We start from the raw sequence: 23,276 nt of genomic DNA, 5'->3' as shown, positions 1-23,276 counted from the left end.
TGCACTTTTAAGATTGTATTTTTGAGTTTAGTGTCACTTTAAAGTAGTCAGAAAGTGAAGGGTTGGGTCCTGTAGGGTGAGCTTTACTTTCATGTTAGTGGTTCAAACCTATGCAGCGTCCCTGTTTACAGTGCTGAAACACCCTTGCATTGTCAGTAAATGAGTATGAATACACAGAAATCATTTTTCCAAGCACACACTACTGCACTACTCTTGGATATAGGACATGGAAATAAAACATAATGAAATGTCTAGGTGGCATAATAGCTCAATGTGGAAAATAACAATTTGGACAAGCTCTTTCTTGTCCTCATCATCAGTCCTGTGACCTTCAGTGACATTTTCCAGCATTAGCAGTAAATGTAAAAATATGTTTGAATTTAATGGTTTAACAATTATGCAACAATGAAAAAAGCTTTGCCATTTTCCCGGCCTTTTTTTTTACTTTAAAGGAGTTGTAAAGTCCCTGTATATCCTATCCTGCTATAACATCAGCCTTGTAATAGGATGTTATAAGAGTATAGTATATGCTCAAACTTTACATACTGGAGTTGTTTTTGATAATACAATCAAAGCTTACTTGAAAAAAATTCCCTTTATGTAGTGAGTGCTGCCTTCCGTCTGCCCATCACTTCCATCAACTTCCTGGATTCCCAGTGTGCTTTGTGTCTGTTTCCCTGCTGCTTGATGTGATGTAATATCCATTTAGCAAGACTAAACATATCCCATCATGCATTGCTTCCAGCAAGCAATGATGATGTTACATTGTTTAGACATTGAGTTGTAGTTCAGAAGGCAGGCTCTGTGAAGGTGTTGACACAAGGAAGTGGATATTCACAGGGCTGAATGAAATTGTGTCAGTGCATTGAGGAAGTCCATCCTATGGACATCTTCATTAGGTTTCAAGACTTCTAGAGGGATCTGGTTATTGGAGTGGGGTAGAACTTATGCAAACTCAGTATGGAAATACATATTTATTTTTTGACCATAGATACCCTTTAACTGTAACCTTAGCAGATTATATACAACTGTATGAACTAAGCGCTAATTTCTACATATGCTGGTGTGTATGAATACACTGTGCATGACAAAAACAGGTTCATACGCCACAGGGGAAAATGATGCCTTTTAAAGTGAGATGTCTGCACTGTATTTGCATGTTGTCAGCCTGCTTTGAATTTTTAGAGTTTGACTTTGAAAGAAAGTATGCAGACTTTTATTTGTCTTTCGCCCCTTTTAGAATTTTATTATATTGTAGAGAAATTCAAGAAAAGTTGCCTTTCAAGGAAAAAAAAACACTTTTTATATGGCTGCGGACAGTTACAATTGTAAATAATCCAAAGCCAGGTGACAGCATTATTCTATTATATCAAACTTTACAGGTTTATCTTTTCCCTGGGAAAATCTGTGTCTGGTTCCACTTAACAGCATTCAGTCTGTGTAAGTGTTCTTTCTTGGATCTATGTGGTAAGCTCAGTTTTATGTTCACTTGTCAGAGCAAGTCTTCTAAGGTGCATATATACGTGCAGCTATTGATGTATCCTGTGCTACAGCTGTGTATGTGGGGGTATAGGTGTTCATGCTGCAGCCGATGTCTATTAAGATGCAATGCTGTAGCATAGCCATACCTGTGGTGGACAACCAGTAATGTTAAAGTGACACTAAACTACGGAGTTAAATCTTAAAAATGCATTAAGGTACCTTAATTATAAACAAAAATGTATCTTATTTGTGTATCACTCGGCTGTAGATCCTCAAATCATCTCTGAAATGGTGCTGACACTGTCCTTCCTTCTGGAGGGTGGCTACTTTTGTTCCCCATGGTCCCTGTGTGTGTTGTAAAGTAGTCACCGCTCCAAGCTCACTCCTGTGATAGACTACAATCTTAATACAAATTATCGGCTGTAGATCCTGTTCTTTTGCAAGGAACTTCCATTAAGATTTTTAGGTAGTGTTGATTTAACATAAGCTCCTGCTAGGGCAGGGAGTGATGGACTACAATCTCACTACAAATGAGTAAACTAGACATGAGATTGTAGTTATTTTTAATCTGATTATTGGAAACCAGAGTGCTGATGTTTCCAATCAAATACAACTAGAATTTCTGATTATTTCGATTGGAACATTAATTGTATTGCATTATCAGTATTTTTTAAAATAACACAACTGAATCAGAGGAAAGACAAGGCGTGTATTGCATGGAACTGGCAAATGATCATAATCAAATGCTACAATAGGATATTTAAAATACAAAATGTAACATGATCGTGTTCCTCCTGAGCAAATCCCGGTCAGGGACACTGTCTGCAAAAACTTTGCATGTCCTCCCTGTGCTCGCATCAGTTTCCCCCAGGTACTCCAGTTTCCCACCCCTCCCTCTTCCTTCCTCCTTTTACCTCCCTTCTCCAAGCTGGTAGATGGGCAGCTGCTGGAGACTTTGCTCTCACTTGTGATCTTGTACTGGAGAGGAAGTTCAGTGAAGCAGAGCTGAGAGAGTTGGAGCAGTTTGGTAACATGATGACTTTGTTTGAGCAAAAATATAAAGAAATACTTTGCTGGGTAAAGCAGGTTGTTTGATCTGGATTCATTATTTAAAACAGTTTGAGAGTTTAATACTACTTTAAACTACACCCCCACAAAAAAAAGCCTGGGGTATCATAAAAACCCCATTCCGGACAAACCATCCCTTCCTCCTACTCTCCTCTAACAAGATATATTCACATAAGGCTCCATCGGGGGCCCCTTATCGGCACCTTTTTTCCCACACTGCAGATGTGCCTGTGCTAGTTAGTCCCCTTGTGCTGACATCACTCCTCTTCTGAATCCTGTGAGGACATTGATGCTGGACAGTCTATAGGGAGTGTCCATGTCATGCAGGCAGTGACGTAGACACTTGAAGAAGAACCCCCCTCAAACAAAACAGAGAAGGCTCAGGGCTGAGTAGAAAACCTGGAGCATGTGCCCTGGGTGCTGAGTCTAGCAATGCCCCTGCTTATGAAGTCTTTTCCTACCACAAATGGAGCATCTCATCACCAATATCCCAATCAAGATGAAGTGTAGTAAAGTAACCTTTTCTAGCACACTGTGTGAAAGGAGCACTTTGGAGAATATTGGATTTAGGTACCAAAAGTTGTTTGGGCTCAAAATTAAAAAAAAATATTATTGTGTACCCATTCTCCCTGACCCTTAATTCTTATCCTAAACCTAAATGTAAAGAATACATAAAACCAATTTTTTCTTTTTAAGGTTGGAGAGAATAAGGAAAACCCACAGTGTCAGTTTTTATGGCTGTCTGTATCCCATTACAGAGATTTACCTTCAATTTACATCCCACAGACACATCAGGAAATTGAGGAAAATCCCTTGTTAGATAGTTGTCACCACAACAATGGTTGCCATTATAATAATTCCCCTTTATTCTTGTTCCATTGACAACTGAAAATTTCAGTCCGATTCCAGTGTAACCCCAAACCTGACTAGTAAAATGAACCCAGTATATCTTAAAGTGACCAAACCATATCCAGGTATGCAAGAGCCTGGAAGTGGGGGCTTTTTAGAAACAATTTTGCTCTCACAATAACTTATGTAAGAAAATAATTTATTATTCACAAAAGATTAAAAAACAGAGTGTGTTGTCACAGTTGAAAGACTTGTTACAAAAATATTCTTGATACAGATGATCACACAATATGTTGCAATTATCTAATTATTAATGATTAGTTTAGCAGATGGATGAATATTGTGAGACCAAAATTGTTTCATTTAGCCCCCCACTTCCAGGCTCTTGCATACCTGGATATGGTTTGGTCACTTTAAGATATACTTATACTACTGGGGTGTGAAACCTTGCTCTCCCTCATCCTTCTCTAGCACACACCCACAAATGTTCTAATAGTAAAATGAAGCCACTAAGCTTAACCATAATTCAACCCTTTGAGTCCAGGTGTTAGTATGAACACCTGTGGACATATCAGCCTTTGTTGTCACCATTGAAATAAATGGCAAAATTCAATACAGCTACTCTGTAATCAGATACCCTAACAATGCCAGTCAGTGGTGATGCCAACCTATAAGCGTTGTTGCCCTGCTAAAGTAGATAGACTTTATAATACATAGACAAATGTTTCAGTGTGTTTTGTACACCAGGCTTGACTTTTCTTAATGTGGAATGAGGAAATGTTGCAGACTTATCCTTCACTTTTGTGTTTTATTGGTGGTGAAAGAAAGGATACCAGATTAATGTCCATGAACCCATCACATTCCTAATCAGATGGTCCCTGAGAATTGGCAGATGTTGTGGAGACATTTGGAGAACGGGATGGTGCCATCAAAGATACTAAGTTGAGAAGACACTGGCAGTCCAAGATTACTGAAGAACATGTCTTCATTGACGTATGTATATAGTATCACATAATAGCGATATTTCGGGGGCCATACAGGATCCCCTGCATCAGGCAAATTGGTTTGCCTGATGCAGAGGATCCTGTACGGCCCAGAAACATTGCTATTATGTGACACTATACACATATGTCAATAAAGACATGTCCTTCAGTAATTTTGGATTGCCAGTGTCTTCTCATCTATTGAAAGGATACTAGCTTGCAATTATTCACATTAACTATATAAGATGGTTTCTGATCATGTTCCAAGTAGCAGGTTTCAGTCCCAGGTCTTATTTATAACCTTTCAACACATTGTTACTAGAAACTGCTGGCACAGACATACTTGGATTAGCCAAGGATCAGGCTCTGTTTAAGTGCTGTTTGTGTAGTTTTCTCAACACAAAGTAACATGGGTTGTAGTTATGAGTGCCCTTCTTTATTTCCTCAACACTTGCATCTGATATCTTATGCATGCATTACACAGATTTGGCTTTTTCACCAAAATCCACTCCACTGACGCAGCTCCAACTGGTGGTATGGTTACAGAAAAGTGACTTCATACGAGTATTCCTGATACTTGATTGCCATCATCACCATTTCTTGTAAAACAAATAATATTGGCGTGTGAATTCTAGTCATTGTGCCGTACATTCAAAGGTGTTTGAGTATTCCATGAACTGCTTTAAGGAGATGGGTAATGAGACTGTGTTCTCATGAATAAAACATTTGTTAGGTAGAGGAGGACTTACAGCCAGAAATAATACACAAACAAGAACGCCATAGTTAACTGTGAGCTGATGAGCAGAGTAGTGCCAGAATGTTACTGTTTCCAGACATTTCACCTCAAGACATGCAGTAACTTCTACAGTGTGTGTGAGTTTATAGTTTGACATTTCTCTTACACCTGCAGGTTAGCAGAGCCATTAAAAACCAAACTCAAAGGATTAGAGGAGACCAGAGGGCCCATTAGATTAACAGGTTGTAGATTTGGCAGGTAGCCTAGAATTGGCTAGAGTTTTTGATAAAAAATACTTTAACAGTGCTGCATGGAGGAAAAATTACACTGAATTTGTGACAGCACAGATAGGAGTAAAAAAAGAAAAACAGGGGTCTTTGGGATGCCAAGTAATCTGCCCTACTGCTTTTCACTCAATTACCTACAAACATCCATTAATAAAGATTCTTAAAGCCTACTTCCAGGAAAAGAAACCTTTTCCTTGCAGTTGAGCTACCCCTGCTCTGCAATGGTAAATAGCGGTATTATGTAAACTACTTTTACTTACCTGGTCCCCGGTCCCATAGGCTCCAAGAATGGTGCCCACTGCCTCTTCCCCCCTTGGCTCTGGCGGTCCGAGGCCCACTTACATCATCACATGTCATGCAGGCCCCATATCCCTGCATTTTACATGAGGATGCAGAGGGACAGTCCACAAGTCCAAAAGCCGGATCGTAGGGGAAGAGAGGAGAACACCAACCACTGGGGGGGATCAATACGTAAAAACCTTTTACACAGGTACCCTAGGTATTAAGGAAAAGTTAACCCTTGGAGTGCATGGGTATCCCCACTGCAAGGAAAAGTTTATAATTTACCTAGAGGCTTTAAATCAATGGCACTAATTGTAGCTTTTCATACAATGATTTTGAAGTTTCTGTCTGTTTATTTACTTGGTCCAGGTCGCTAAACCTCAAACAAGGTTAGAAATCGTAACAAATAACTTCTCTGTTTTGCTACCTTTTGAACTATTAGACTATTAAAAGTCTTTGTGATATCTTTTTGAAAAATACCTGTTGATCATGACAGAAACTTTGAGCTGTCCTGTGCGCAATTCCTATGTTATTTCAAGGAGTGTAATTAGCCCTCTTAGTTCTTATTTTGGGACTCACAGAAAAAGTAGGGTCTATGACACCAAAAATGCAATGTGTTGTCAGCCCTCAACAAGACTTAGAGGGTTATTCACAATTGGAATAATCTAGGCCAAAATAGCTGATTTGGAAAAATATTCCAATTCAGCTCACTTTCCAGTTCAGCTATGTTGGCCTAAATTGTTCACTTCTCCGGCCTTCTCCAAACTCTTCTCCCTTCAGTGAATAACCCTATTAGTTGTCTAGTGCAGTTTTGGCAGTTCAACAAGTATTTTTCTGTACTTGCAGGGTCTTTAATGGGATAAAGCATTTGGAAATGTGCATATATTACAGAAATGTACCAATAATCTTTTCTTTTGTCTTTTCTTTGTTTTCATTTTGCCCAGACATACACTTTAAGCTGATTGCAAAATGTTGGCTTAATTGGGTAGGTTACCCAATACAATGTACCAGCAAATTAAATTTACTTGGACTCTGGATGGACTCTAAACTCCTACTAAACTCCTAAACGCCCTTAAAGGAGAATTGCAGGGAGAGTAAAATGTACTCTGGCCATAGCTTGGAGCTGACATGGAACACTGCAGCTGTCACACCCGGCTCTAAGATAGGGAGCTAATCGATCATTTAACCACTGATTGCTCAGCTCTTGGTGTCTTCTCTCTGCGGAAAACAGTGACTGTCAATCACTTACAGATTACTCTGCACAGATTCCCCCCTCCCCTATCTGTTTCTCCAGCGCTCATTGGAGGAACCGACAGGGGAGGGGGGCAGGCTTTGTTGGCGCAGGCTCGAGAGAGAGGCAGAGCCAGCTGTCTATCAGCTAACCGGGATGGACTCCAACAAGATCCTTCTTGTATGCGACTTTGCCCTGTCAGCAGATAGCAGGCATTAGCATTAGGTTATTTCTTTAATATCACAGGCATTCCCCATTGAATTCAGTAGACCACCTTCCTAAGTTTTTGTTGCCTTATGCTCTGAGAGTCTCATTCCACCCTTGTGAACACTATAACTGAAAGGGTATAACCGATGACAGTAAGTCTCCCTTTACAGGTCCAGGCCCTGGGCCAATGCCCATATTGCTACTAATTATACTCCATCACTGATGCATCTGCAGTACTTCGCACAGTTATTGTACGATACTATGCATTTTGTTTTGCACTGTTTTTGGCACAATGTTACTGCAACTGACATTTCCGTGTAATGTGTTCTATTGTTTCCAATAGTAACTGTACGATGAGAGCAAGTTTATGTGACCCTGAGTCCTAGTTGTACCACAAAAGTCAGGACAGACTCATGGTGCAGATGGGGTTTAATCCATCAGGAAAGAATACTAACCATGCAGATACAATGAATGTCTCAGTTAGTGTGCGTTCACCACAAAAGCTGCATTATTACCATAGAGTCATTTTATAGAATATAAAATATAAAATGACTGATAAATATATCTTTCTCAGTTATAGGAGTCAGGACAATGATAGATTACTGATAGGTTGCTATGTATTACATCTGAGCCTTCAAAAATTCAGGTTAGTGTGTTTTATGGTTCCAGCCTGAGCCCACTGCAAACAAGGGCATGAGAGGGAGGTTGCAAATCAATAAATTGTGTAACAAGAGGCTGAAGTCCTGCAATCATTTATAGCTACTATAAAATTCACAATGTTGAATTTTAGTGCATATGCAATAATTAAAATTTCCCTTTTTTAAAAAAAGTTCTCTTCTGGTCTTTTTAGAACACGAAAAGCCAAACTGACAGATGTAGGAAAGTGGAATGTATTTCTTTTACATTTCAAGGGAATTATTTTCAAACAAAATGGCTGGCTTTAAAGTCTAGCAGAAGCAAAGCTCTTCTAAAATGCAGGCTGCTAACCTGCCACTACCTGTTATTCAGAGGACCCTGACATTTTCCAGACAGCCCTAAAGGGAGAGGGACACCTGATTCTACTTAAAAACTGAAGCGTCTTTCAACCCCATACCAACACCTCTCTCTTGAAAGCCGAGCGTGTCGGAGAGAACAAGGATGTAATTAGCTTGAAAAAATTACCCAGCACTTCCGTCAAACTCCAAACTGATTTCACGATGGTATTTTGATGCTAACACAGACCCCGATTACCCAAACATTATGGGTAAAGAGCTTAGAAGAGAGGAACTGCAGTTCCCCTAGGAGTATTTCGTAACCCCCTTTGAAGTTTCCAGTCCATGCTGTCCTTTAAAGCCAATGTTAAAAGCTAAAATGTTCATACTGCAGCACTCATGTATGTTATCTTCATGCAATATAGAGCAAGAACAGAACTTTTTGCTGGGCATATGCTAACCCATTTCTTTTTTAGTTGGACCTTGAGATTCTTGGATTAGATTCCTTTTGCAATTGACCAGATTTTGCTTGTTGTTTAACTTGTAAAATTATACATCAACCTTTTTTGAATAGAAGCTTCTTCTTCTGACTAGGTATACTACTTTCTGTGATCTATGTATAGGCAACACATATGAAAATAGTTTGCATGCCTTCCATTGTTTGGCTTCTTTCAGGCCTTCTAGGTTCCAACACACAATGTAAAAACAGACCTTAATGTATCCAACCACCCTGGCCGTAGAGTTTATAGGATTGATTTACTAAAGGCAAATAGGCTGTCCACTTTGCAAGGGAATTTGCACTGTGTAGGGGACAGTTCCCCTTAGTGTAGTGAATGAGGTGGAGCTCTGCTGACATCTATCACCAATTCTATGCAAGCAAAAAATACTGTTTTTTTTTTTTCATTTTCCTTGCACATGATTGGGTATTCTTTGCAATGGGAAATGTAACTACAGTCACCAAGCTAAAGTGCGGTATGCACAGTTCCATTGTATTCATTCAACCCATGGGCTGAACGAAAAAAAAAAAAAAATAGAACAGATTCCTCCATCTAACAGAGATATTACCAGCACACCAATCAAAGGGTTTCAGCAAAAGTCAATTTTAATGACAAATGCCATTCAAAATCCAAGCGTTTTTGGGGCCTCAAGGGGTCCCCTTCATCAGGCTCAGAATAACACGACATCTAAACACCATCTCCTTTAAATAGACGTACAAATTGAGTTTAAACACAGAACCCTCCCACCTAATTGCAGCATCAAACACAACTACCGCCATTACAATTTCGAACAGACTTACATGTGGTAGGCCTGTCGAGAGAACAGCGTGCTCTACTGTCATGGCTGTTGGCAGCGAGACAACATCAGTCCGTTGCTGAGGGACCAGGATGCCAGGTTGTCAGGGGATGATTAAAATGAAGACCCAGAGCTGCCGATGCGTTACACTTACTAGCAATGACGGACAAATTCCCTGCCGGTGGCCACTTTCAGAATGCCTGGACGAAGCTAGCAGCTGATTGGCTTCACCCACGGTATGAAAAAGGGCCGGTTCATCAGAAACTTGCCGAAATTCGAACCGTGTGTACCTGACATAAGGAAAAATTCTCGTGCAAAGTGCTAATTCCCTTGCAAAGTGAACAGCCTATTTTCTTTTAGTAAATCAACCCCTATGAGTGTGTACTTCTTTGACTGGGATGGGGGAATTAAGCTGCAAACTTGGTTTACAAGAAATTTTGGCACTAGTTCGGGGCCCAGATTTGTAAGGGGATCCAGATCATTGCCATCAACATCAGTGGGCCAAATATAGTTTTCACTGCAAGGGAATCTGGAAGAAGTGTGTTATTAAGAACATGAGGAAATGCTCTTACAAAGTATTACATTATTATGCAAATACATTGCACTGCATCCAAAGAGTTATGTGCAATTATGTTCAAGAAGAGCACAACCATACCCATGTACCTTATGATAGTATACTGTATGCCATGTGTTTAAGACTTAGCCTAATCAATTGGTTGCATTTTCGGGATCTTAGTGTTGAGATCCTTCTGGTCTTACCAAGGTGCCTTAGCATGCTGAAGTGCCTTCACCTTTTTGCACAGCACCATGCATTTCTATGGTATAGGTGTGCCGGGCACCAATGCCATGCAAACGCATGATGCTGATCCTGAGGGTTTGCATCCAGGACCTTCCCTAGCATTCAGAAGAGGACAGAAGTCTGTCTCCATCCAGACCTGCTCCACTCCTGCCCTTTACCATGCTGCCACATGTACCCTGTGGTGGAGATTATAACGTAGGCCTCTAATCTGAAGGGGGGACTGATGTTAAGGGGGGCTTCTCCTCTAAAGGGGGCTCCTATTATGAAGGTAGGGCTTCTGATGTGATGGGATATTTCTGAGGTGGGGACGCTGATAGGAAGGGTTCTTCTGCTGTGAAGGGGGCTTCTGATCTGAAGGGGACTCCTGATGTGACTGAAAATTCTTGATGTGAGGTGAGGACTCTATATAAAAGCGGGTGACTCAGATGTGAACTCCATAACCTTTTTTTTTTACATATATATTTTTTACATTTTAGACTTGATACTTTAGTCTGATACTGCCTGATCTACAGTATCCACATAAATGTGTATACATAATATAGATTCTTATAATGCACATCCAAGTTCACATACGGTATAGTCAAAGATATGTAACATAGCATGTATTTATCTGCAAAGGTCCTTACTCTGAACCTAAATGACAGGTTGTGTTAGAAGGAGGATGTGGCACATCTGAGTGGAAAGGAGGGATGTTAAGGATGTATAGTATGCAATGACAGAACATTATTTATGTCGATTTTATCATACCTGAACTTTAGTTGCTGTAGGTACACTTATTCATTACAGAAGAGAGAAGAATAATGGAGAGAGATACCTACAATTATGCCCTGAAGGGATCACTCATGCAAAATTCCCCTAAATAAATTTCCCGTGTCAGCTGACATGCGAGTTTCACAGCTTAAAACCTGTTAATGAATGAGCTTAAGGAATTGTAATTAAACTGATGGCTGTATGGGACATGTCAGCATGCCTACATATTTATCAGAGTTTATTGAGTCAGATTCCACAGTGGAGGAGTTCTTTGGTGTTCAGGGACCGTTGACAATGGCTAATTTACTAGATAGATGTAAAAGAACGAAGATCAAGGCGTGGCTCCAAATAACGTTATGACAGTAAAGAATGCATAAGCACAATCATAATGATATACTGCTCAAGAGAACGGCTTGAATACAGGGCTGGACTTTGAATTAAAATGTTGCCTGCCAAGAAGTATCTCTGCCAGACATGAGGCTCTGTGATCCCTTCAGACAAATAAACACATTACTTATTACTCTGCCCCGTCTGATGGGAATCAGAAATCGCACTGCCGTTTATTGTTAGGCCTCCTTCATTTCTTGGTAGCTGTACATTACAATAAGCAAATAGTGACATGTAAATAAAAGTTCAGCCTCATCGGTTTCCTTTACAGTTTTCAGTGGTAAACTTTCACTTTATGTTAATTAGTTTAGTTACCATCATATTGTTCAAAATTAGCCCATGATCTGGCTTTACATTACTCTCTCTGATGGTGGAAAACATCACACAGTACCCCCCCATTAAACCACTTCTGGACACAGAATGGAAGATCTTTCTAGAAGCATGCAGATGTGTACTGGGCAATGTATATGGCGGAAGGAGAGGGAAATGCCATAGACTCCATCTGGGTCAGGTGAGTCTATAGTGATTGGCCAAGATAAGGACTCCTGTGAGGAGGGTCAACCAGGCTGGTGACAATGCTCTGCCCTTGACTTCCATTTGTGCTTCTGTGTTGTCACCCTATTAAATGGGCTTCCAGTGGAGACTACATGTGGCTGTTTGAACACAATTTACGCAGGTATCATCTCCTATTGTAGACCCACGCTGAGCTCTAAACAATTGTAGGTGACAATACTCTGTCCTTGTCTTCCAGTGGTGTTTCTGTGTTGTCACCCTATTAATGGGTTTCAAATGGGGACTATAAGTGGCTTTTTTGAACACAGTTTACGCAGGCACCATCTACTAATGTAGACCCATGCTGAGTGCTAAACCATTGCAAGTGACAATGCTCTGTCCTTGTCTTCCAGTTGTGTTTCTGTGTTGTCACCCTATTAAACATGCAGTCCAGTGGGGACTATAAGTGGCTTTTTGAACACAATTTACGCAGGCATCATCTACCTTCGTAGACCTGCGCTGTGAATTACAAGTAATCAAAAAACCAAAAAAGGGCGCAAAAAACACTGGCTGGCTAAATAAGGTATACTGGAAACTAAAGATGGTGGCACTTACGCGTGAATCCCAGGATCTGGAGATGGGCAGCTCGGGTAAAACAGTAAGCTGTTTTACCTGAGCTTGAAAAAGAGGTAGTACCTCGAAACGCGCTGCTCTTGTCCTCTTTGATCCCTCTCCATCTCACCATTGATCCGACCTTTCGGCATTTGTCAGCTGCTCCCGCACACAGACTCCCGTACACTGTCCCTAGCAGACCTGACAGTGACCGTTCGCTGACACCCACAGCCGCGGCTGCTACAGCCCTGTCTATTGCCTACTGTCTATTGCCGACACCACAGGGATCTCCCTGCTTCTCCTCCACACCGCACATACCCCCAACGGCACTTCGGACAAAGTCCCCTCTTCTTGTTCACACCCTTCCGTGGATGTACCTCTCTGATTAGTACACCAGCCACAGTCGGACCCACACCACGAGTGCTCCGATCCTCCACATCGGCCGCCCATCTCCAGATCCTGGGATTCACGCGTAAGTGCCACCACTTAGTTTCCATTATCCATTCTTTAGCCAGCCAGTGTTTTTTGCGCCTTTTTTGGTTTTTTGATTATCTGCATTCACAGGTTCTCCTCCTGTTTCCCAGGGCTGCATACATGTCTTCAAGCTAACTTTTTTTCCCATCCGAGAGCGCTGTTTATGTTTTTTCTGTTTTTGCTGTGAATTACAATGCAGCTATTCCCGTAGTGCATGTAGACAGAAAGTAAATGCAAAGAGGCTACAGGAGATCAGTAGTGATGAAATACAACAAAGGATGAAAAAGGGGAAAAACAAGTTTGTTATTAAAAAAGAGGCAATTATTTGTGATACACAGTGCTTTAGCAAACTACAAGTCATTCATTTACTTTAATTACCTACAGGCTTTCTATCTACTTTAATTAACTTTCCTTTATTTATGATACTTGACTTATTTCTGCCACCCTGTGTGGCATTGCGTGGCAATACCACGGTGTTAGGTGGCCTAAAAGTCACCCAGGATTCTCAGCCAGAGGGGGGAAGCAATTGCTTGTACCAGGAAAGAGCTGGCTTCTCAGTCCTTTCCAGGTTTTCTGGATCATAGTTGGGATCCAGGAGATTTCTTAGAGCTCTGGGTGGGATGAAATCTCCATTCCTGGGTCCATGCTTCAGTGGCAGCCAGCACCTGATTGTGCACGTGTGTGCATCCCTCATGAGGAGGGTGCTGGAGTGTGTTCAGGGCTCCAGCTGGGCAGAGGAACATCATGTTTAGTTTACTGATTTGTATTGAGATTGTAGTCCATCACAGGAGCAAGCTTGGAGCGGTGACTACTTTACAACACACATAGGGACCATGGGGAACAAAAGTAGCCACCCTCCCAAAGGAAGGACAGTGTAAGCACCAATTCAGAGATGATTTGAGGATCTACAGCCGAGTGATACACAAATAAGATACATTGTTGTTGATCGTTAAGGTTCTTGAATGCATTTATACGATTTAACTCCTCAGTTTAGTGTCACTTTAAACATTGTTGCTTATTGTTCGATCCATGTGTTTCTAAAGCAATCATAATTTTAGTAACGGTGTTTCCTATGGAGATAAGTGATCCCTATGACAGCGTCCCCAGCTGTGTTTTTGTTACAAAATAGGTAGATCCATACATCAGGAAAATTTATCTTTTAGTGTCTAAATCATATTTATAAGCTTAGTCTGTTTGTATTGTTTACACAGTATCTTTAATATGATGTGAAGCAGTCAGTGTCTAGCTCTCTTCCTGGCTGCCAAACTGGAGGAGCATTTATCTATAGAGCACAGCCTCTCCACATCTAAAGTGCTTATATATGCAGTAAGTGTAAATTTTTACAGTATTATAGACATAATTTATGTCCACTCATAATCTTTTGGAGATGGTGTAAGTGGTGATAAAGGGAGTGCTGGACTGTATCAGCCCCGATTTTGATGTTCACATAGCCCTTTAATGTATCAGGTGTCAGCAGTCTGGAGGAGATGTAATCCAGATGACAGTCTAGTTCTGTTTACGAAAGATAACGGAGATGAGACACCATTAAATAATAACTAATTTTTCACAGAGTAACATAAAAATGTCCATGGATCGCTAGTATTTTACTTTTGGAAACCAGGAAAGAAAACACATTGTGCAGTTTAGAAAAATTATACATACAGAGAGAAGTGATTAAAAACAGCAGCAACTCCCTGCTGTATACATAGCCTAGGCATTCAAAAAGATATCAAAACAATTTATAGATGTTTATTCTATTTGCATTTTAATGCAGAAAATATCAGGAAGTACAACATGGCGTAGACATTTTACATCATGAATATTTTAAAGAAAGCACTACTATTGAGGTCTGTTCTATACTGCTGGGTACATCAGACAGCAATTTATTTCCATTCCTTAAATGAATCGCGTGACCTTGTCCATTGAGGTAAAGCAGATTACAATGTTTACAAAGAAACAATGGGCTTTAAAGGTACCAAAGACACCAAATATAATTCAATTAGATAAAAATATTGTTTATTCATACATTACTAAAAACATTTGTTGCAAAATCATGTTTAAAATACATAAAAGTGCCCATCCTTATACTCTGAGCATCCCTATTGGCATCCACAATGAACTACCTAGGAATTAGATACCGGCCTATTTATAGCATAAATTACTACTTAGGTTCATATGTAGTCTTCTGTAGATTGAGGTCCAGGTATAATCACAAGGTAGCTACTCCTCTACGCGTTTCACGCCAATTGAAGGGATGGATGCTCTGCATCATTAGACAAATATACAGGTGAAACTCGAATAATTAGAATATCGTGCAAAAGTAATTGCAGTAAGTGCTGCAAAAGGGGCCCAAACCAAGTACTGAGTACATATGCATGCTTGTACTTTTCAGAGGTCCGATATTGTTCTATGTAAAATCCTTGTTTTATTGATTGCATGTAATAATCTACTTTTTTGAGGTTGTGGATTTGGGGTTCTTGGGGTTTTCATGAGCTGTAAGCCATAACCATCACAATTATGACAAATCACGGCTTGAATTATCTTGCTTTGCATGTAATGAGTCTATCTCATATATTAGTTTCACCTTTTAAGTTGCATTAGTGAAATAAATGAACTTTGCACGATATTCTAATTATTCGAGTTTCACCTGTATATTATCCACTTAATTTATCCACCTCACCAACTGCTCAGTATCTGCAACCCCTCTCTGTCAATCCCTGCACTGGCTTCCAATTGCCCAAAGGATAGAATTCTAAATATTAACAACCACTTACAAAGCCATTCACAACTCTGCCCCAGGCTACATCTCCAACCTTGTGTCAAAGTATCACCCTAACCATCCTCTCCGCTCCTCCCAAGACCTCCTGCTCTCTAGCTCCCTCCTCAACTCTTTCCATGCTCACCTCCAGGACTTCTCTAGAGTATCCCCCATTCTTTGGAACTCCTTACCCCCACCTGTCCGTTTATCTCCCCCTCTGACTGCCTTTAGGCGATCCCTTAAGACTCATCTCTTCAGCGAAGCCTCTCCCACCTCAACCTAACTGAACCATCACGTTCTCATACTATTCTTCCCTACACAGCTACCTCCTCATGTATCACTTGCCCCTCCCTTTTAGATTGTAAGCTCTCATGGACAGGGCCCTCCTTACCATCTTGTCTTGAATTGTATTGTAATTGTAATGTCTTCCTTATATTGTAAAGCGCTGCACAAACTCTTGGCGCTATATAAATCCTGTATAATAATAATAATCCATCTATTATATACATAATCACCATTATATTAGCATTGGAAGGACAGCTTCAGCACCAATTCAGAGATAATTTGAGAATCTACAGCTGAGTGATACACAAATAAGATACATTTTTGTTAATAGTTAATGTATGTGAATGCATTTTTAACATTTAAATCCTGAGTTTAGTGTCACTTTAACTGGAAGCCAATATGAAACAGTGACCACAGCGGAGAACAATTAGAAGACGGGGCTGTGCAGTATCACTCCATAACAGGAAGTGCCTAAACAAGGACCTTCATGGCAGGTGCTGTTTGAATGAAACCTGAAGATTTAAAATGATTAATTTATTCTTGAAATTACATATCATATGAAATTTTAGTCATAAGGTTTAGATCTATTTTAAAATATAAAGATTTCCTTACATTCTGTGCTCTGGTCTTTTTTGTTTTATTTCTACAAACATGAAGAGTGCCTCTAAATGAAGGTTCAAAAGAAGTCACCCTCACTCCAAGGTCCAGTGTGCTGAACGTCTCTTTTATTCAGATGTTATACAGACATGGTGGCACAGTGTAAAATCAATGTTTTGGTGACCGAACATGGCCCCTTCATCGGGCAAACACAGTGACGCACACCCATGTATCTTATGGGATTCCGCTCAGGAGTGCTGTGGATTACACATTACTGATGACTCTAAATGAAGGTTATCTTCTTTCCTTTGCAGCCTCAACCCACTGGTTTCATTATCCAGCTCAAGACTGACCTACCATATTAGTTGTGCACTGTTTGAGACCGTGTGGTGTTTACAGAGAAAATTATAGCAGAATATAAAGTACTGCATTACATTTACAAGGCCAATGTATCTCTTCTGAACAGGGAAGATGGCCCCTTAGCATATATATACTGGACTCAACACATCACATTACTGGAATACCATTTACTGTGCAAGGCCCAATAAATACATAAGTTCATGAGTCTAAGACATTAACAGGAGCAAACCCAGAGCTAATGCATTTAATCTCCTTATCATGTCTGGTAAATTGCTGTTGGGTTTTTGTATTGAAATGCTAGTATGCGTTACAAGCTTTTTGTTTCCTCCCAGCCAGGTCTCTTGACAAACTCTATAACTTTGTTGACTGCTCTGGACTTCATCTGATTTTTGGACTTAATGCTCTTCGGCGAAACTCAGATAATTCTTGGAACAGCTCCAGCGTGCTCAGTTTACTAAAATACAGCGCCAGCAAGAAGTACAACATTTCATGGGAATTGGGAAATGGTGAGTAAGAGAAAGAGAGAGAGACAGAGACTCTTTCCTTATGTAAAGTGAACAGTGAGATTTTGTCCTGACCTCCGTTACAGATAACATCTTTTTTATGAATTTGTAATAGAGACACAAGGGCTCCTAAACTTTCTGTTCCAAGACCCAAATCACATCTGAAAATCAGTTTTACAATCCAAGTTCCATTTTGGTTTAATTGTTTACTTCCTTTTAATGACTTATGTTGTCTACAATTTAGTCAAGACAAAAAAGCTACTTTGAAAGTTGAGCGAATGGTCATACTTAGCTCACATGCTGACAAGGATAGTTGATTTCTGTACATTTATGTTTATTGAGGTGAGGTGCCAGACCATTCAAAATTAATAAAAGTTAAAATAAGTCATTTTACACAGAATTTCAAAAGGTCAGTGGAATTATCAATGGGCACGCTAGCTCTGGTTTGGCAGCACTCCACAAAATGTAGACACCCCAAAAAAGTGGGAAAACACAGAGTTGAGAATCCATGTATATACAGTCTAATGAGAATGCCAAACATTCAATGGACGATTGCTTGGTGCTCTCATTAGCCTGCAAATACATGGATTCAAAATGAATAGGCTGCCTTAAAGGAGAACTATGAGGCGAGTGCTTTTCACTCACCTCATAGTTCTAGCCGACCTGTGACAATGAGACTGTCACAGGTCGGCTCAGTAGATCGGGAGGTGAGCGAACATATACAGGCGTTCGCCCACCTCTCGATCCTGTCACGGCTCTCTGCCGTGACAGGGGAGGGGCTGGATTCCCCCCTCCCCGCTCCGATCCACCAGCGCTGACTGACGCATCGGACATGGAGGGGGCGGCTACAGCTGGCTCTGCTTCTAGATAGGCAGAGCCAGCTGTCACTCACACAGCTGGGTGGATCTCGACATCGATGTCGGGATCCGCTCCGGCTGCGGTGTCTCAGTATACCGCGAGCTGTAACTCATGGTGCATTGATGTACCATCGGGTGAAGTAGGAAACCTATTGTGTGTTGTAGTGTACCTTGATTTATGTTTTTACATGTGTTAATGTGTTTTTACAAGGGCCAATGTGTGTTTCAAAGTGTATCAATATGCATGAAGATGCATTGCCATGTGTTTTTGTGCATTGTAATGCATAGGTGTGAACAGGCCCTAAGAATAGATTTGCACCTCTCGGTTTTGAGGGCCTATTCAAACCTATACATTTTTAATGCCAATTAACGCTTATACACAAGCTAAACATTGTTTTAAATATTGCTAGTTCATGATGCATTGATCTGTCTTGTCTGTGCTTTGATGTGTTGATGCATGGTATTGTTGATAACGCGTGTAAAACACATGAAAGTGGACACAGAGAGGTCTGAATTCAGTCTATGGCACATTGAAAGCAATAGAAATGTATGTTAACATGCATTGCAGTGTAAGACTGGGTCCCGTCCCACCCCTTTGTGGTTGCATTGCAAAGTATGGTTTGACGCACCTTAGGGCATGTGTTGCCATTTCTATCCAAAGCCCTTATAATGCACATTGATGTATAAAAAAACAGACATGACCTTTTTTTGGCTAATGCATGTCATGCCTCTCCACATATATGTACTAGCAGATGGCAAAACAAAGAAAAATCTCTGTGTATGCTTTAAAGTGCAGGTCTGAATGGGCCCTAAAAGCATGCCTATGAGCATCAATGAGGGTTGACATGGATTGCAGCTATGATGCCATGCTTTTTAATATCCTGCACAAGGAAAGGAATAAAATCATAATCTGTAGTATACTGGCTGATCTAACCAACATGGGCATTAGTCTTGTTTTTTTTTTTTATAATAATGCTTTTGGTTCAGATATAGAAACAGTGGAAAGTCCTTAAAAGAGAAGATTTACACAAGCTGTAATAAGATTATTATAAGTAGTGAGATTGCCTGGGTGGGCTCTCGCAATTATTCCCTAATAATGATTCTCTGCTAAAGTAAACCGGTGGACTGATGCTGGTGAATCTTCTTCCTATAGTGTCCTGTGGGTAGAAGGGTAGTACAGGTGAAGGCTTAACTGGAAAGCAGAAGACTTTGTTTGACCATAGTACAACTTAACATTATCTTTTACACATTCCCAGCCAACAATATACATCACAGAATTCACGAGTAGGCTGAGATTTTCCAATACTAAGTAATGCAGCATTTTCCTAACGTTAAACTAAATCCTACTTGCTTTGTTTTGAGTTTTGATGATAGTCCCACATGTTTCCTAGATTGCTGTAACACAAACACTGGAGACAGCCAATCCTTATATATCATAAAGCAACAGTATTTCCCACAGTTCATCTTTCCTTTTCCCAAGTTCTTTTTGGTGTCATATAAATTGGTAAGATCCTTGAAACATCACCTTCACATTTGTCAGGTTGTTTTGCTTCACACCATCAGGGCAAGATAGGTTACCAAGAGAAAGTGCTCTTCATTCCATTAAATCTCTTCTAAGGGAATGATGTATTGGAGCTTCAGACCAAAAAAAATAACCGTTGTGTTCAATGGCCGATTAGAGACACCTCCTCATGAAGTCATCATTCATTATTTGTTCCAGTGTTTATCTTCAGGGTCACAGTAAGGCAAGAGATACATCTTGTACACATTTGTATGTTGTCTGCCCTTGCTAAAGGGTTCTTTGAAGAAGATTCTCAAAGACATGTATTATGATGTATACAGTTATTTTTTGTGTTTCATTCTTTTGTTTTATATAGCGCAGATATTAGTGGGTAACATTCGTCTGCAGATTAACCTGCTTGTTAGAATGACACTGCTTATAATGGATTTTTAGGAAATGGCATACATAGGACACATACCGTTGGAAGAAAACATTTGGGAATTCTTTGGAATGTCCTGTATTTTTGTACAGTTGACTCCTAAAATGTCACTTGATTGTTATCTAAGACATAGTAATAAAAAGAGGCTTGTCAATGTTTTCTTATTTTGGAAACTAGTTAAAAGCCCTGCCAGTTTGTTTTCCATCTTCATCCCCTTGGGGAGATTATAGTCCATCACGGGAGCAAGCTTGGAGTGGTGGCTACTTTACAACACACGCAGGGACCATGGGGAACAAAAGTAGCCCCCCTCCAGAAGGAAGGACAGTGTCAGCACCAATTCAGAGATGATTTGAGGATCTACAGCCGAGTGATATACAAATAAGATAAATTTCTCTTAATATTTATGGTATTTGAATGCATTTCTAAGATTTAACTCCTGAGTTTAGTGTCACTTTAAGAGGTAATTACTGTTTGCTATACCATGACCTTTCTAAATAGGATGGACAGCCTTCGTTACACTAATTTGAACAAAGGCAGTATCCTAATAAGAACAACTGCAGAAAATGTGTCCCTTTAGGCATGGATGGACCTTAGAAGAATCGTAATATTCCTGTTGCAGGAGATGTATCAAATTTTATTGCATGTCAGTGGAGACTTTTGGAAACAGCAGTCAGCCGTTGACACAATCAGGAAATAGGATTTCTGGGGGAGTTTTGTACATATACTGTACAGTGTGTATAAAATACCCCAGGTTGCCATATTCCAAATCAGAATGGCTGCAGAATGGAATGGATAAGTATATTTTGAAAATATTAAAGCTGAACAAAAATGTAAACCTGAAATCCATTATACAAATATAAATATGCCCTTGTAATACGTGTGTAGAAACTGTTATCTCCAAAAGGATTTGCATTCTCTTATGTAATACAAAGGTGTCACCTCTACAATTAGAGAGCGAGGGAGCAGCAATGCAATAATAAATCACCAGCTTTGCACCCTCTGCTCTCTCTTCCTTCTCAGCAAATTTCCATCCAACATAGCCTGACTAGTGACCTTCTTTATCCTTGTCTGAGTGTTGCAGTGCAATGGATGACAGCAGCTGATATAAACAAGGATTTGGGTTTAGCTGCCTTAAGTCCTTATAATGTAGAAGGAAAAAAAGGGCAACGTGAAGGCTAACTTTAACCGCAATTAATGAAAAGAACCCAAAGGCATTCATGACCTCATACAATCATTGGTCGCAGAAGTTAATGCGCCTTAATAGTTATAAAAGCAACGACCAGCACTTTAGAATGCTGTCTTTAATTTTCTTCTTACAGGGTAATTTCACAGTAATAACTCTTCACAAACCATTTTTTAAAGGTTGCACTGTTGATATAGCTGTCTATTTCTCTGTGAAACAATCAGAGCCAGAGTTGTAATATTTTAGTAGAAAGTATTTATGTAACATGACATAACATTATCATGTTCTTCTAACAGAACCCAACAATTACAAAACACTGATTAACAAGGCTATTAATGGCAGTCAGCTGGGGAAAGATTACATTCAGCTGAAGAACATGCTACAGTCTATCCGGACCTACTCCAGAGCAAATTTATATGGACCAAATATTGGCCGACCAAGGAAGAATGCTATAGTACTACTTGAAGGGTATGTACCATGTAGCTAACATATTTCCTCATTTGTAACCTGAAATAATTAGTTAATGAACATATCAAAAATACCTTGGCCTACCTAACTTCAAACAAGAACTCAAATCTAGAAACCTGGAAGAGTGATGGCAGAAAAAGACCAAGTGGTCCATCAAGTCTGCCCATTTTTTTTTTTACTTTTCTCTTTATTAATTTAGTTTATTTTTTTTGTCTGAGTATAGTACCATGTTAATCCCAAGCATATATAAATTAAGTCTAAGCAAAAGCTTTTTACATTTTCTAATTACAGCGTATGGTTAGAGCTCTAAATCTAATATACTGTTTATTTATTTGTCCTAATTTGTGTTAAGTGTGTCTATTTGTCTTAATTTGCATTTGATTACTGCATTTCAATATTATTATGAAGTCAATACAGAGTTTATGTTATGATATGATATAGAATTGGGTATGATACAAGGGTCCATTTTAATAAAACATAGCACATGGGAATGTGTAATTTATGATTATATTTTAAAGGTTTTTCTGCACAAATCATTTTAATGTAATGCATACATATGATAATATTGTTTTTTGTGATATTTTGCATGCAAGACTATTTTCAAATATGATTACACTGACTTTTGCTCCTTCAAACACTTGTGGCTTCTGAGTTGCACTAACTGTGAGGTTGTATGGAAGAGAATAACAAAATCTGTATAGAATTATTAAAACGGCTCGAGTTAAGAGCCAAATGAATGAAAAAAATTAGGGTTTTCTTTATAAATGTCAGAAGGTGATACAAATAGCACAAACTGGAGAGGTTTAGCACTTGTCATCTTTATCACTAGGTTTCCAAAGGCATTCAGCAGTTACTTATTTTGAAAAGAAAACAATTCCAGAACTACGCAATATTTATGTATGGGAAGACCAGTGTCATTCAGCTTACTTCCTGTCATGTACAGGACTCATGGGTTGACAGTAAAATACTCTACATCAGCATTTCTCAACCTAGTTTCAGTCACAGCTCCCTTTAAAATTCTGCAAAATCTCGAGGCACCCCACTCAAAAATGTAAAAAACATAAATGTAAAAATATAGAAAATAATGAGTGGTTCCGTCCAAAATCCAAACCAGACCCCTATCCTAGATAGGGGTATTAAATTTAAGGGGGAACCCGATGCAAAAAACAAAAGAAAAATAACGTGAAGTTTCTCCTTCCCATCGGAGCCTCCATTTTTCACAACAGAACACCTTCCGCACCAATTCTTTACATCAGAGTCCTCATTCCCCTTTTCACATTAGAGTCCTCAGTCCCTCTTCACATTGACATCCTTATTCCCCCTTCACATTAGAGTCCTCATTCCCCCTTTCATTCCCCCTTTCACATCAGAGTCCTCAGTTCCCCTTCACATCAGAGTCCTTATTCCCCCCTTCACATCAGA

At 39.7% G+C, this 23,276-nt stretch overlaps 1 protein-coding gene across 1 annotated transcript in view; it reads left to right on the top strand.

Annotated features, from left to right (window-relative positions):
- HPSE2 (heparanase 2 (inactive)) overlaps positions 1–23,276 on the top strand; it is a 165,632-nt gene that overhangs the window by 76,452 nt on the left and 65,904 nt on the right. The window contains exons 4-5 of the mRNA XM_018557128.1: positions 17,236–17,409; positions 21,683–21,854. Coding sequence (XP_018412630.1) covers positions 17,236–17,409; positions 21,683–21,854 — 346 coding nt within the window. The remainder of the gene's footprint in view (positions 1–17,235; positions 17,410–21,682; positions 21,855–23,276) is intronic.

This window comes from Nanorana parkeri, unplaced genomic scaffold (genome assembly GCF_000935625.1).
Source record: "Nanorana parkeri isolate BGI_ZX_2015 unplaced genomic scaffold, ASM93562v1 scaffold2, whole genome shotgun sequence".
Lineage (NCBI taxonomy): Eukaryota > Metazoa > Chordata > Amphibia > Anura > Dicroglossidae > Nanorana > Nanorana parkeri.
The sequence above is the reverse complement of the archived record's forward strand: the minus strand, read 5'-3'. Positions and strand labels throughout refer to the sequence as shown.